The 15,306-nt window shown below is 33.2% G+C and overlaps 1 protein-coding gene across 2 annotated transcripts in view; it reads left to right on the forward strand.

The window, feature by feature from the left end:
- The first annotated feature begins 775 nt into the window (after positions 1-775).
- LOC107269102 (trimeric intracellular cation channel type 1B.1) overlaps positions 776-15,306 on the forward strand; it is an 18,467-nt gene continuing 3,936 nt past the window's right edge. The window contains exons 1-7 of one of the 2 annotated variants that reach the window (XR_003060077.1): positions 776-1,090; positions 2,809-2,965; positions 3,136-3,231; positions 13,218-13,306; positions 13,602-13,689; positions 13,764-13,884; positions 14,890-15,053. Coding sequence is in view for 1 of the 2 variants with exons in the window: in XM_015742579.2 (XP_015598065.1) it covers positions 970-1,090; positions 2,809-2,965; positions 3,136-3,231; positions 13,218-13,306; positions 13,602-13,689; positions 13,764-13,884; positions 14,890-15,045 (828 nt within the window). In the remaining variant the exon portion in view is untranslated. The remainder of the gene's footprint in view (positions 1,091-2,808; positions 2,966-3,135; positions 3,232-13,217; positions 13,307-13,601; positions 13,690-13,763; positions 13,885-14,889; positions 15,054-15,306) is intronic. The other variant, XM_015742579.2, reaches the window with a different exon arrangement.

Raw genomic sequence — 15,306 nt, forward strand, 5'->3', positions numbered from 1 at the left:
GGAACACACGAATTCATTCGACTAATCAAAAACGTGGAACTAGTTCGAGAGTCTCGTTCAGGTAGCGCGTCGACGCGCCAAAACACAGCTCCAGATTATCACGCGTAGTATTACTATATATACACGACCAATCAAAAACGTGGAACTGCTTCGAGGGCCCTCCGCTAAGGTGGCGCGCCGAAACCAGAGAAAAATTGAGACCACCAAAAACAGGCTCATTCGCAATCTCCCTACTCATCTCTGCTTTCTCCGTCGCTTGGCATTTGTCGATGTCACGTGTGCGTATAAGACAATGCACAGTAAATCCATCCCCTCTTCAGTGCATTTCATATTTTTGAGATAGGAAAACTTTAACCCTCGATATCTCGGTTAATTTTGGTCGTATGAAGCTTAAAAAAAAACATTTTGCTCGGCTAGCGATGCCGAAGATCCCGTTAATTGTTGGTCGTATCTTTCATTTACACCCTGTATAATATAAAGAAAGTAGGAGCATTAGAAAATGAGAGCGATTGACGACCACCTCATTCCTTCTTTGTTTATTTGAACGGTCACTTTTTCAAAAAGTTTTAAGTAGGGCTCGCGTAGTCCATGCTGTATTCCGGTGGTGATACTTTTCCATGTATCTCTCTTGCTCCAGAGCGGACATATTTTACAGATAGTTAAACTAGGAATCGCTGAGTCCATACTTATGTCTATGCTTTTTCTCTATCGCAAAATTCTTATTAGTTCTCTTGTGATGGCACAGATGTCACACTCAATACCAGTTCCAGAAATAGTCTCGACGATGCTGTCGAGATTACGAGAGCTTAAACTCGTCCATGAAACACTAGCAGACGACCAGCATACGGCGCATAGCTAGCAAGAGCCAGCGTCGCTCGCGGGCGCCCGGGAGTGTTTTCGAATTTGATTTTACAACCGAAACTCAGGAAATTTGTAACCAAAGAAGATAAAACCTAAACCAAATCGAAAATGGATCCCGAGGCATTCCTTGACATGGCCAATCAGGTTATAAAACTGAAAATGTTCCCGTACTTCGACATCGCACACTGTGTACTCTGTGCACTACACGTCAGAGAAGATTTAGGACCTGGTAAGTCTAAGCCCACCGGGCCAAATCTAAATTTAAATCTTTCCCTGAGCTGCTTTGAGATAGCGCGCACGTTTGCATCGCATGTATTTGTAGGTCTCGTTCTTTTATTTATGTGCACCTTTTATAAAGTACATTTACCCGAAATCTTAAACTTTCCTTGCGTTTTTTTGCATTTCTATATATTATTTAATGCACATCAATTTTGAAATTTTAAACGATAATAATATATGATAGCAGTGATAAATGTGATGGAAATAATATTTTTTGTTATATCGCTGTTAGGACCGCTTTTCAACTGAGTCACTTTTTTTATTAAGTCATATAATATTCAAATAAATTTTTTTCAATATAGTTCAAAATTGATACGTATGTAATTTATATGATTGCTTCATGAACGGTTCACAATTCTGAAAAGGGATATTTTTTATTAACGTAATATTTAATCACAATAACGGATCGAATTCTTAGAAAAAAATATTAATCAGTTAAAATGAATAAAAGAATATTTTTGATTTGATTTTACATCGATTTAAGTAATTTATCATCTATTGATCTTTCATCCGTTCAAATCGATCTCTAATTAGAGATGAAACATTTTCTGATAATTGCTATGCTATTTTTATGATTTCTGTAATTACTCATCCCATTCTTAAACGAATGATTTTATCCTAAATACCATACTCGTTCTTATGAACATAAATTATTTACAATGTATGAGAAAATACTCATTTATCATTAACATATGTTTTTTTAAATAATAGTTAAAAAAGAACTCGAAAATTAAGCGACATTTAGAGATTCGTGATATGTGTATTCTTCTGTACTAAGGGAAATTCTTGACCTAATTAATATCTGTGTATTTATTTGCGTTAACCTAGACAACTAAGCTGTTCTATTTTCGTATACAATTTATCTGTTGCGACGGGAATTATTCAGCCTGTATGATATGGCAGAGTGAATGACGGAAAAATTTGAAGTAAAAAGTGTTAAACAAATTAGTAGTTTAAATCTTGATATAATCAGTTGTTTTGTTCTTGAAATATTGACAACCTGGATTATCATTTTTTTAACTTGGTCTAGATTGTACTAATACATTTTGTTTTATTTTAAATGATTCATGCAGTTTAGATTATGTAATTTTAAGAATCTTTGATAATTGAAATAATATACTTTCCAATGCACTCAACGATGAAGGATATTTAAAGTGTCTACAGTGTAACCTTGCTTGTTGATTATTTCCAGTTCAGTCTGGAGCAGACCATTACATTAAAAATTACAAATGAATTTTCCTAGGAAATGATAATATGATTCGTTGGATAAAAAAAATATAGTTGCTATTCATGCATTTCATGTACATTAATACTATCTGTATATCTATAGTCTTAATGTAATTTCCATGTATTTCTAAGGATTCTGTTCGACCCACTTCAAATGGTATATCCTGTTGAATTGCTATGTTATTTGATGCATATATATATCAAATGTGTATGCGTCGTTACATTGTTCTATATTTGTAGCTTTTGTGAGTTGATAAAAATATATCTATATTACTTATGAAAAACAATTGAACATATCTTCATTTGATGTGTTGACTACATGGGAAATTATGTTATAATTATGTATGGTGTCCTATATAACTTACTTTATATATCACTATATTATTTTTTATAGTTATGCTAAAGGCCTTCATAATGCATTTTTATTAATTACATTGGCAGGAGCTCAGGCATTCTCAAGAAAACATCCTTTGTCATGCTGGCTTTCTACAATGCTCGTAGTTTTTGCGGGTGGAATGTTATGCAATGGTTTACTAGGAGAACCAATTCTTGCACCTCTGAAAAATACAGCACAAGTGATAGTTGCAACAGTTGTCTGGTTAGTTTATATCACATGTGATTTATACATATATTTTTATAATTTCTTAAATCATATTTTAGATCATTAAAACATGAAATCATCCGATTGTGATTCTGTTTTACGTGGTGATCACAATTTACCATTCATTATTAGTAGACTACTTATATAACTTTTACTATCTTTTATAGGTATGTAATATTCTACACACCATTTGACATTGGATACAAGGTTGCTAAATTTTTACCAGTGAAGATTGTGTGTTCAGCAATGAAAGAAATATACAGGTAAATTAAATTTAACACTACGTATATGATAATTGTTACAACAATTAGCACTGAAATTGATAAAAACGCATTAATAATGGAAAGTTATTCAAATTCATTATACTTTATATTCATCATGCATTATGCATCGTCATAATAAAGACAAATCAGTAATTTATTTAATTTTTATGCAACCTAGTTCACACATATACAGGCTGCTTCTAAGGTCCATTCATAACTCTACTCATTTACAATTGTGGTCAATCAATAGTATTATCATTTTAAAGTAGTGCGGGTTTTCAATAAGAAATACTGTCTGATTTTTCAAGGATAAATTACTTTTAAATGAAAACAATATATTCATACTGTAATGTTATGTAATTATGGAAATATTCATACACATAGCATTATTAAACATTTCTTGTGTGGCATCAAATTAAAAATGAAACTCAGGTCATTCAAAAAATTAAGAAATTTGAAATATTTAACGAATCGACTAAAGAAATATACTTTTAAAACTCTAAATTATAGATTGTTCAAACTTATTGTTCAAACTTATTTTTCTATGGAAACAATGTTGAGAGTTAAATTCAATGTTCTATTATTGATTAACTAAATAATAAATTTTTTATTTTTTTATGTCTGTTGATAGAAGCAACCTCAAAATATCAAATGTTAAACAAAATATGAAGATAGATTCGCATACACTATTTTAATGTACATACATATTTCATTTACAATGTATATGAGATAGTTAACATGGCAATTGGTACTTATACAATGCCAAATTGATCAACCATGCTTCATAGCTTAGCCGTTTTGTTGTATAATCTAAACACTCCAGTGAACATATCAATATAGTATTTATAGTTTCTCCTATTGCTGTAGTTTTATGGTGTATAGTATAATTATTGATCACATATACCGGGGGGGGGGATAATGACTTTAATCCTTGGCGTATCCACATGCCTAGCACGATTACGTGCGCCGGGACTCCGCGACTTCGACACTCATATTTGAACACATATCTTTTGAACATCATATTCGAAACATATGAACAAGAGTTTGTTTCAGTTATTTCGAAATATGAGTTTTTTTGCAGTTCATTAAATTTTTTAACGAATTTCAATCGTTTTTTTTTAATTTGTGACATCATCAATACTTTTTAAATATAGCAAATATGAGTACGTTTACTGATCTAAATCTACTGATACTGATCTCTGATACTGATCTAAAGGAATAGACAAATAATAAGTATTTCTACTTGTAAGGAATATTTGGCATTCGTCAATTCCTTTAGATCAGTATTAATTAAACCGGTTTGAGACTGTCGTATAAACGTAGTCTATCTTATAATTTCACCCTTGAAATATCTGAAACTAATAGGTATATTCAACTCTCGTCATAGAAGGTTGCATATAAAGCCGCTGTTTACGTATAGATGTAATCTCTAGCTGCGTATGCTGTGGACAGTTACAGATGTAGATTATGTCATTTTGAAGCGTGAACATTTTCCACTAATATTCAGTCATCAGACAGTTCTTTCTTTCTGCCAGAAAAGTGGGAAAAAGTCGTAGCTTTCAAGGCAAATACTTTGATTAATATATTCACATCTTTTACTATTGAAATAAATGCCCCAAAAATAGAAAAAACAGCGGCTTTCCATGCAACCCTCACTATATATAGCAAAAATTCCGTAGTATAAAAGGTACCATCGGATGGTGCAACCAATTTTCTCGTAGGTGTAGAGATGCTTAGGAAATTCCAATACTTTTCATTTTTTTTTAATGAGGTAAAGATTTTAGATTTTCTCCCATGCGGAACGTTAAAAGACGTCATAAAGAAGAATGAACTATAATTAGTTCATGAGTTCAATATGTTTTTTTACAGTTCGCTAGCAATGCAATCCTTAGCAAATCACGTGTGGTTTTTCGTCAAATAATGTTAATATACACAAAAATAGAACAAATATACTACAAAACCATGTATGTATATTTTGTAACGAACATTTTATGCAGTGGCACGTGTACCTTGCTAGGGACTGCATGTTTCCAATCTGCCAAAAAACACATTGAACTCGTGTTCCGATCATACGCTTGAAAATAATCGGCAGTAGAATTTAGGACTCGTTAAACTTGTCTCAAAAACCACTACTGTGCTATGAACAGAAAAAACATGCACGTCATATGATATGATATATTTTTCTACTTATAAAAAGAATCACTACAACTTACTGGATATTTTATTCGGCGAGTCATATTTATTTTTCGTCAAAACAGTATTTTTTAAGTCCCTCCTCTTTCCTTTCCTCCACTATTATTAAAAAATTATTGAATGTACGCGCTACTAAAATGTTAACATATCTTCCTTTATTTTTTGATGATTGTGACTTTTCTTGCAGAATGCATATGGGTCATTCCACATCAGATTTAAAACCAAATTTTTAATTTTTCTGAAAATTGTCTCCCTAGTTCTTGAAGGCAAAAAAATGACACGTATTCTTTTATTTCAATATGATATGAAGAATTTTCGAAATATTGATTTTTTAATTTATCGACTCCAAAAACCCGGTTCTTCTTCAAATGTATCGTGCATCGTCCACTTTTCGACTAAAAGCAAAGCACTGCAGGGCAAAATGTGCAATAGGGTTCACTTTAGAGTTCACATTTTAATGGTCGAAAATTCGGTTGTTATTAATTGTTATGCAACAATTTATTAAACAATTTATATTATTTCAAAAAGGGCATCTGCAAATTGAATAATTTTTTCTGTAATTTGTTATTATAGTGCACAGAATATTGTCTGAAAATTTGAAAGTAGACCGTTGAATATTTTTTTAAATAAAATTCATAATATGTGACCGCGCTCACGATTCGCGCGCGGGCGACGCGGGCGAAGTACGGATTCGAGCGTGCTTGGACATTTTCGAGTTATCCCACTATTCTTTGATGGATTTTTCACCTAGTTCATATGAATGATACTCAGGGAAATGTTAAAAGATTCCAGAGTAACACTGTCAAATCGAGAAATGGTCATTTACTGTAATTACAATACTGATTACATTTAATTACATATTGCAGAGCGATCAAAGTCTTATTTATGGTAATATATTGTTGAAAAGTGCACTTACAAAACATTAGTGATAACATTTGATAGTAAGAAACATGACTCGGTCATATTGCAGAGCGATGCGACGCGGGCGAAGTACGGATTCGAGCGTGCTTGGACATTTTCGAGTTATCCCACTATTCTTTGATGGATTTTTCACCTAGTTCATATGAATGATACTCAGGGAAATGTTAAAAGATTCCAGAGTAACACTGTCAAATCGAGAAATGGTCATTTACTGTAATTACAATACTGATTACATTTAATTACATATTGCAGAGCGATCAAAGTCTTATTTATGGTAATATATTGTTGAAAAGTGCACTTACAAAACATTAGTGATAACATTTGATAGTAAGAAACATGACTCGGTGTCAGTGTTTGTTTTTCTTAAATCATTTAATGATTATCTCTCAAACTTTCATTCAATAATAAAAAATTGTATTTATTTTTCTGATGGAGGCCCTCAACAATTCAAAAATTCGAAACACTTTTTAACAATACATTACCATAAAAAAGACTTTGATTGCTCTGCAATATGGCATTTCCAAGCCACAGCTCACGACAAGGGTCCTTGTGATGGGACGGGTGGAGCTTTAAAAAGATAAGCAAGGAAAGCTAGTCTTCAAAGATCTTCGAATGACTAAATAACGACCCCATTCGAGTTCTACGAATGGGCCCAACTCGATTCTTCATTATCTAATATCTCTGTTGTCTACGAAACCGAGAAATCTTACGATGAAAACGTTTTGATGATTGTAAAACAATACCATGTACACAAAAAATACACTGTGTTGAACCAGTTGGGGATCGCGAATTGAAAATCGAAACTTATTCTCGTTGTACCACATTCACAACTGTCAGTTTCTTAGGTTCGCACAAAAAAAAAAAGAAGTTTCCGAAAAAAGATTTTAAAAAGTGTAAAATAATTCAATAATATAATTTTCTGTATTATTGCATGTAAATCAGTATTGTAATTAACACTTCGTCTGTAAACATTTTTTCCGCACCTCCCGTCTGTAAACGTGGGTCTTTCGCGTCCGGCCATTATTTCACCCCCTTAATGTACTCAAAGAATTCTGAAAAAATTCATGCTACTTTTCGAAATATTCATTTTGAAATACCAATTGTAAAATTCTCGAAAATTTAATTTTTTCATAAATTTTTTGTTAAACAAATGGAGAAATTGGGGGAAAAAATTTAATTTACAATAAAGTTGTAACTCAGTGAAAAATGAAGATAGCGTAATTTTTTAAAATGCAAATTAAAGATGAAAAGTGTAGCTTTAAGAAAAAATGATTTCGTTTCGTTTGTTTAAAGCTAAATGCTTAAGTTTTGAACATGAAAATATGCAATAAATTATGTACGATGCATTGCTATTCACACATTTTATTAGCAAAAAACGTATTTTTTTTTATTTCGGTGACATCACTATCAGCTTCTTCAATTGCGTCTACCTCATCTTCGCTGTCATCATCTCCAAAATATTTAATTTCTTCGCGTTGACGCAGTACGCCCGTGACTTCTTTAGCCGATCGCTGTTTCATTTTCAAAAATACTAAAAAAAAAAATTCCAACAAATTTTTTAGACATACTAAAACAAAATAAATGTATCACTGATGCCAAAAACACAATAAAATAAAACATAAATTTCACTCACTTACCTGTTTACTACACGCCGTCTATAAACGTGGGTCGTTCGTGTCCACTACGAAATCAGTGCACTCGTGGAACGTGTGCACACTGCCTGGAAGGTACTAGAACTTTAAAACTTAAGCGTCAGTTCCCCCTTCTATATAACTTTTTTTAGGGACAAGAGGGACCGTCCACCCTTCCCCTATTTCTCAAGTACAAACCGAAATTGTTTTTTCTCGGACACGAACAACCCACATTTACAGACGAAGTGTTAAAGTAAATGACCATTTCTCGATTTGACAGTGTTACTCTGGAATCTTTTAACATTTCCCTGAGTATCATTCATATGAACTAGGTGAAAACCCCATCAAAGGATAGTGGGATAACTCGAAAATGTCCAAACACGCTATAATCCGTGCTTCGCCCGAGTCGCCCGCACGCGAATCGTGAGCGCGGTCACATATTATGAATTTTATTTCAAAAAATATTCAACGGTCCACTTTCAAATTTTCAGACAATATTCTCTGTACTATAATAACAAATTACAGAAAAAATTATTCAATTTGCAGATGCTCCGTTTGAAATAATATAAATTGTTTAAGAAATTGTTGCATAACAATTATTAAACGACCGAATTTTCGACCATTAAAACGTGGACTTTAAAGTGAACCCTATCGCACATTTTGCCCTGCAGTGCTTTGCTTTTAGTCGAAAAGTGAACGATGCACGATACATTTGAAGAAGAACCGGTTTTTTAGAGTCGATAAATTAAAAAATCGATATTTCGAAAATTCTTCATATCATATTGAAATAAAAAAATACGTGTCATTTTTTTCCCCTCAAGAACAAGGGAAACAATTTTTAGGAAAATTAAAAATTTGGTTTTAAATCTGACGTAGAATGACCCATATGTAAATATCGGAACGATCATTTTGTCGAATGTTAATTCCCTCGAACGTTTGACAAAATGTCATTTGGAAATTTAAGTTTCGGCAAGATGATGTGAATTTTTGGGCATTCAGGATTTTATTCTTCCCATAATATGACAGTTCGGAAACCTTGTAGTAGGGCAAACTGATAGAGATCCCATACGACCAGTTGAGGTGCAGTGAATAAGTCTATGGACATACAAGACTTTATTCGACGAAGCTAACCATCTTGTAAATATTGTACATACATAAATCTAACAATAGCGTGTATAGCAATTTCAGAATGTATAATTAGGAAATTAAAGAGGCTTCATCCATTTGATGCGATCAACGGCGAAAATGTGTTACATGAAATATATTTTTCTCGCATGTACTTTAGTTATTGAATATCCCCCACGAAACCACTTTCGTGTAAAAAACCTCGTCAAAGATAAGGTAGCTGTGAATTCCCTAACTTAAAAAGAAATATATTTAAATCATGCATTCTTGTTCTACTAACAAAAAATATTGAAATAATGTTATAATCCCAAGTGCCTACGTATAACGTCTCCGCAACTCTTTTCTGTTATTACTGATTCTTATATTTAATTATGCTTTAATGGTCATTTAGTAATTAATAAAATGCTGGAAGATTTCTTATCGAGGTCCGTGCCCAAAATTTTACAGTACTGACTTCGGACTCGTTAACTAGTACTCGATAATGAATCTCTTAACGTTTTATTAATTGTTAAAATTATAAGCTAATGCTAGATCATATAATATGCAAATATATAGTGACTTATGTATTACTCTTAAACAGTAATCGGCAATTGAAGTGGAACACTTGAATTTTTTGTGTATTTCTGCGAAACTATAACCGATTTAACCCTCTTGTCAATAACCGGGTACCCTTCTACACTTTCTTGTTGAATATTTTTTAATTTCCTGGCAACATGCGTTTTATCCTGGACAGATCCTCGTTATTTGAGTTATTCTGCAGTGATTTCCGCTTTTGTTCATACATTTTTTCAAAAAAATGTTTATGTTATCGGGAGTGAAGTTGACTACACGCTCATTCAATAACCGGGGTACCCGGGTACCCACGAGCATCCAATAGACTTCTATAACGAATTTCCTTTTTGCTCTTACTCTTTGAGTCATCGAATTATTTCACGACTATAATAATAAATAGGATTTATAAAAATAAACAAAAAATAAATAAATAAACAAATACAAACTCAGTAATAATGTTAAAAATGTATTTTATTCGGCACATTCATTACAGCGCGTAATTGTTACTGTATGTTCATTGCATACCGGCTTTTTGCGCGTTTCGCAAGAATTTCGTGTTTTGCGACGTTTTTTGAATGTGCCCTTATAACATATATGGCATGCGCCCACTACAATTTTTCGCCTTGTATTATCTAATACTTGTCCGGATGATGTTGATGGTGCATTACCTTCACTGCCAATTGCTTTACCAAACATACTTTCAATAGCAATCTTGGTCATAAGATGTTTCATTATTTATGAATTTCTCGATCGATCTTCGATGAAAGGCATCAAGAATACAAATCGATCGCAAAATTTCGTACGTCCGAACTGGTCAAAATCTGTTTCGAAACTGAAGTCACGCCACGAAATTTGTACGTTAGGATACCTTCAGGTAAAAACCCCGGGGAAATTCCAGAATACCTGTGGGGTTTTCCCTGTTCTTTCGGGTCAAAATTTGTCAAACCTACCAAGTACAAGGTAGAAGGAAGCAGGTAAATGGTCATAGGCTACCCAGAAGCATCAGGTTTGCATTGTGGGTACCCGGGTACCCCGGTTATTGAACGAAAATGGGAAATTTTGTTATTGACAAGAGGGTTAAAAAAACCAAAGACATATTTTTTAGGAAATTTCCTTCCCGTTCGAATGGTAAAGGTTTTATCCCGATCGGATACAAAATGGCTGAACGGCAGGGGTTGAAGTGAAATAGTGCATTTTGGTGGTTTTTGAAAAGTGCGAGAACTAGTAGTTCTAGAAGGAAATTTATATTTTTAATTATAGCACGAGAGAGATCATCCTTCGGCATTAAAAAACATCCCCATTGACCCCCTGTAGCATCACTCTAGGGGTAGTTACACCCCCTTGAAGTGAAAACACTTAATTGGCCATAACTTCCGAACGCGTCGGCCAATCTAGTCCAATTTTTTGTGTGATATCATCTTTAATGATACTACAGATTTTCACAAAATTATTGTTCTCAAAGATGATCCCGTGATGGGGATCTCGAGATATCGCAAGCGCACCCGAAGCTTCCCCGCCATTTTTCATTAGGAACGCGATGAAATAGAAGTTTCATATTTTTTCCACGTTGTAGCTGAGATTTCAACGATTAAAACGCGCTGTTAAACAACTAAAAATAAGTTTGCTAAGGGGTTAAATTTTTCATTTGAAAAAACGCCTAAATTTTGCGAGTTTTGCTCGAGATACTCGGGTGACAAACGCTTGTGGAGCGCGTAGTAAGGTAGAATTTTCAAATAAAAAATTGCCGTTCACCTATTTTGTATCCAATCCGGATAAAACCGTTATCATTCGAACGGGAAAAAAATTTCCTAAAAAATGTGTCTTTGGTTTTTTGAAATCGGTCATAGTTTCGCAGAAATACACAAAACTTCAAGTGTTCCACTTCAATTGCCCATTACTGTATATTCAATATTCTTTGTTAGTAGAACAATAATGCATGACTTAAATATAGGTATTTCTTCAAAAACTGGAAACTTCACAGCAATCCTGTACTTGGTGAAGTTTTTTGTACGAAAATGTTTTTGTGAGGGGTGAGGTACAATAAACATAAATAAGTATGGAAATTTAGTGTCGAAAAATATTTTCAAAGCTAGAACCATAAAAAAAGAGACGGCAGCGTGTATCTACTGACTGGCGTCTTGCCTCCACCCGGTCATAATTTCTACAAGGAATTGGACAAAGTGTTATGCAGTTTTATGAAATAAATATTTTCATTTTATCATGGGAATTAAAAGATATTGTGCTCAAAGTTATTAATCTTCTAATTACTATATTCAGGGTAATGCATTTAAATGGAGACCGTCAGATAACTTAAGAACAAGGTCTTATATGAAAAAATGTTTGAGACAAAAGTTGTATGGGTTTAGCCCTTTGCGGACGCCTTATCTTATCTTGATCTCAAATGCTGGATTCCTGCGTGAGAACAGCAGTCTTGTACAAAATTTTAAAACCGGAAATTGAAATTATCAATAAAAAATCAAATCACTAATAGATATCTTGTAAATCATTTAGAAAACGTGTGTTTATGTAGTACAAAATTTATAAGTGTTACAAACGAATCTTCATGTGTACACTACTTTCCTACGAAATGCTCCCAAGACTCCCCGTCCAGGCGGACACTCGCACATCAGACTATCCCGTCTGCAAAGGGCTAAGAGGGCAATAGAATGGCCTACTTTAATTTTATTGATATAGGGTTTTTATTAAAGAAGGCCATTTTACTCCCCCCCTTAACCCATACAACTTTTGTCTCAAACATTTTTTCATATAAAACCTTGTTCTTAAGTTATTTGACAGTCTCGATTTAAATGCTTCACACTGTATAATAATTATAACAAGATGATTACCACTTTTTCTATCATTTTTTCGTTGCCGTGGAATCATATAATAGTACTAATTTTTTTGCACTTTATTTTATGGACTTGAGCCCTTTTCCACGGCGAGCGCTAGTAGTAACCCACGACGTCACGAATAATCCCAACCGAAGTCAGTAAATGAAACGCGGCAAGAGAAGCTCTTCCCATGTGTGCTATTTTGGATCCTGTAAATATACGCGCAAGATATATGTGGTACATCAGTTATTACTGTGTTGGAGTATTAGTATACAAGAAATGCACGGTCGCCATTTTGGGTCCAAATGCTATGAGATGAGTGGGAAGATCTTCCCTAACGCGGATGTTCCACGTTTCATTTACGCACCTTGGTCCCAACATATGAGGGCCGGTGTTAGTGGTGCTCATTCTTCACAAGTTATCTTTAATTAGACAATGTTTATACATATTGTAAATGTCCACATCACTGCATATGCCAGTACGCGTTCTATTAACTGCAACGTCAAGTGTCTAGCGTCCAATCCAGATTTTAAGTCCTATAGTGAAAAGAAACGCGCAACGGTATATCAAATACTTTATTGATATGATTCATAATAGAGTGGAACTTAACTTCCGTATAAAAATCGTGACACTTTTGATATTCAAAGATCAAAGTTATACAAGCATATTTTGCTAAAGTAGACATATTACTGTTAATTTGGTACTATATTAATTATACAATATCTATATTCAGATGTAAAAAGGTTTACGATGGAGTAACACATGCTGGAAAGCTTTATCCCAATGCGTATCTCATTATGATTCTTATTGGAACTCTTAAAGGTAATATCTCGTTTTTAATCGCTTTCCACTCGGCGACGTCATAACATGTCTTTTACAATAATTCATATTATAGATAACGATGTCGGTACTGGAATAGAAGAGATACATGGATAGAACATTTGAAAGTTAAAAATACTGCAAATGAATTAGTTATATAATAAGACACAATGGAAGATTTCAACTCCGACGTATTGGTTTATCATTCTAAAAAAAAACCGGGTGGAAAGCGGTTAATGTTAATAGATTAATCCAAATTTTCTTTATGATATTGATTAATTTAATATATAATTTTAAGGCAATGGTGCTGGTTTCACCAAACTTTTTGAACGTCTTATACGTGGGGTCTGGACACCCACCGCTATGGAACTTATGCAACCAAGTTTGTACGTAATTCTTTTTTGTATAAAACTTAACAAAAAAATGATTTCATACATTTGAAACATGCTTTTCTTTACAGTCCTACGAAAGCGTCAATGGTTGCTTCAATTATCTTCGTTCTTGACAAAAAGACTGACCTCATTTCTGCACCTCACGCTCTCGTATACTTCGGAATTGTTATTTTCTTTGTGTACTTTAAGGTAAGTTCTCGCATGTTCATTGCTGTACTACACAATAGTTAACACATATCTTATAATTAGTACTTTCACATTACAAATACATATGTGAATTTTGTAAAAATGTTGTATTCAGTCTAGTAATTGTGACTTATTTTATAGGATGATTATTTCAACTTGAGACACTGAAATATCTCAGAAAATAAGCTTTGTGGAAAAAATTGTTTCAGACAAAAATTATTCGTGTCACTATTTGGGGAGCTTGATTGAAGACTTGAGCTAAATAATCACTTAGAGCTTTTGATTGATTGAATTAATTAAGCAACTCAAATTGTGAGGGGACTCACTTTAATCAACCATTCCAACCTACTTGGAATTTCAAACCCTCATAACTCTGAAAAAATAAAGATTTGAAAAAGTTACTCAGTTTACATGTAGAATAACAGTCTGTAATGAAAAATGGGAATTTTTGTTTGAAAAAATGAATTTCACCCCATTTTCACCGATGAGGGAGTCATCTAAAATGCCATTTTATGTCCTCCAACACGAAAAAAATTTATCTGAAATTATTTTTTCTATGAAATTTATTTTCTGAGATAATCCGGTGTTTAAAGTTAAAAAATTAACCTGTATACTCGTGATGTCCCAATAATGTAAAAATTGTAGTTCTATAATTACATAGGACATTTTATCATAACCCTTATGTATTTCTAATGCACCGGTAATAAGTTTGACGTACACAAATCACTTAACATATACGTGTATCGAATAGCTTAATAATCAGTAGCTACAGTTGTCAGATTATCAAATATGATTACTTTTAGTGAGGCCACCCAAGTAATACTAAGGGTCGAACTCATATCTCTCTTTTATATCATCCCTGACCCTCCTATTAACCAATCAGCAAGCACAATTATATCCTAAATCTGGATGCTAATTGGTTAACGATATCTTTATATTACGAAACACTGTAAGACAGAGCTATAAATACGAATCTAAATGTTTTAATGAAATCTGATATATTTTCAGCTGTCATCTATTTTATTGGGTATTCATGATCCCTTTGTTCCCTTCGAGAATTTATTCTGTGCTCTATTTCTTGGAGGAATTTGGGATTCATTAGCTAAATTATTGGGACGAGGCCAAGCAAAGGACGACAAGACAGATACCAAAAAAACTAATTAATTTCAACGGTAAGCTCAAGTTTTATTTATATCTTATAATACACGTTTCGTTGAAACTATACGTTTATATTTAATGAAATCCTCAGTAAATATTATTGATAGAAACATTTTTGAAGTACATACAAATATTTTAAGTGATAATTGTGACCAATCAAAATTATTGACAACAATATCACATCCAATCAAAATATTCAATCAAGCCTTACGCTACATATCTTAGACCTTATTCGACATACGGCAAACATTTGTAGGAAATACGCCC

This window comes from Cephus cinctus, unplaced genomic scaffold (assembly GCF_000341935.2).
Source record: "Cephus cinctus unplaced genomic scaffold, Ccin1 Ccin1_scaffold0602, whole genome shotgun sequence".
Taxonomy (NCBI): Eukaryota; Metazoa; Arthropoda; class Insecta; order Hymenoptera; family Cephidae; genus Cephus; species Cephus cinctus.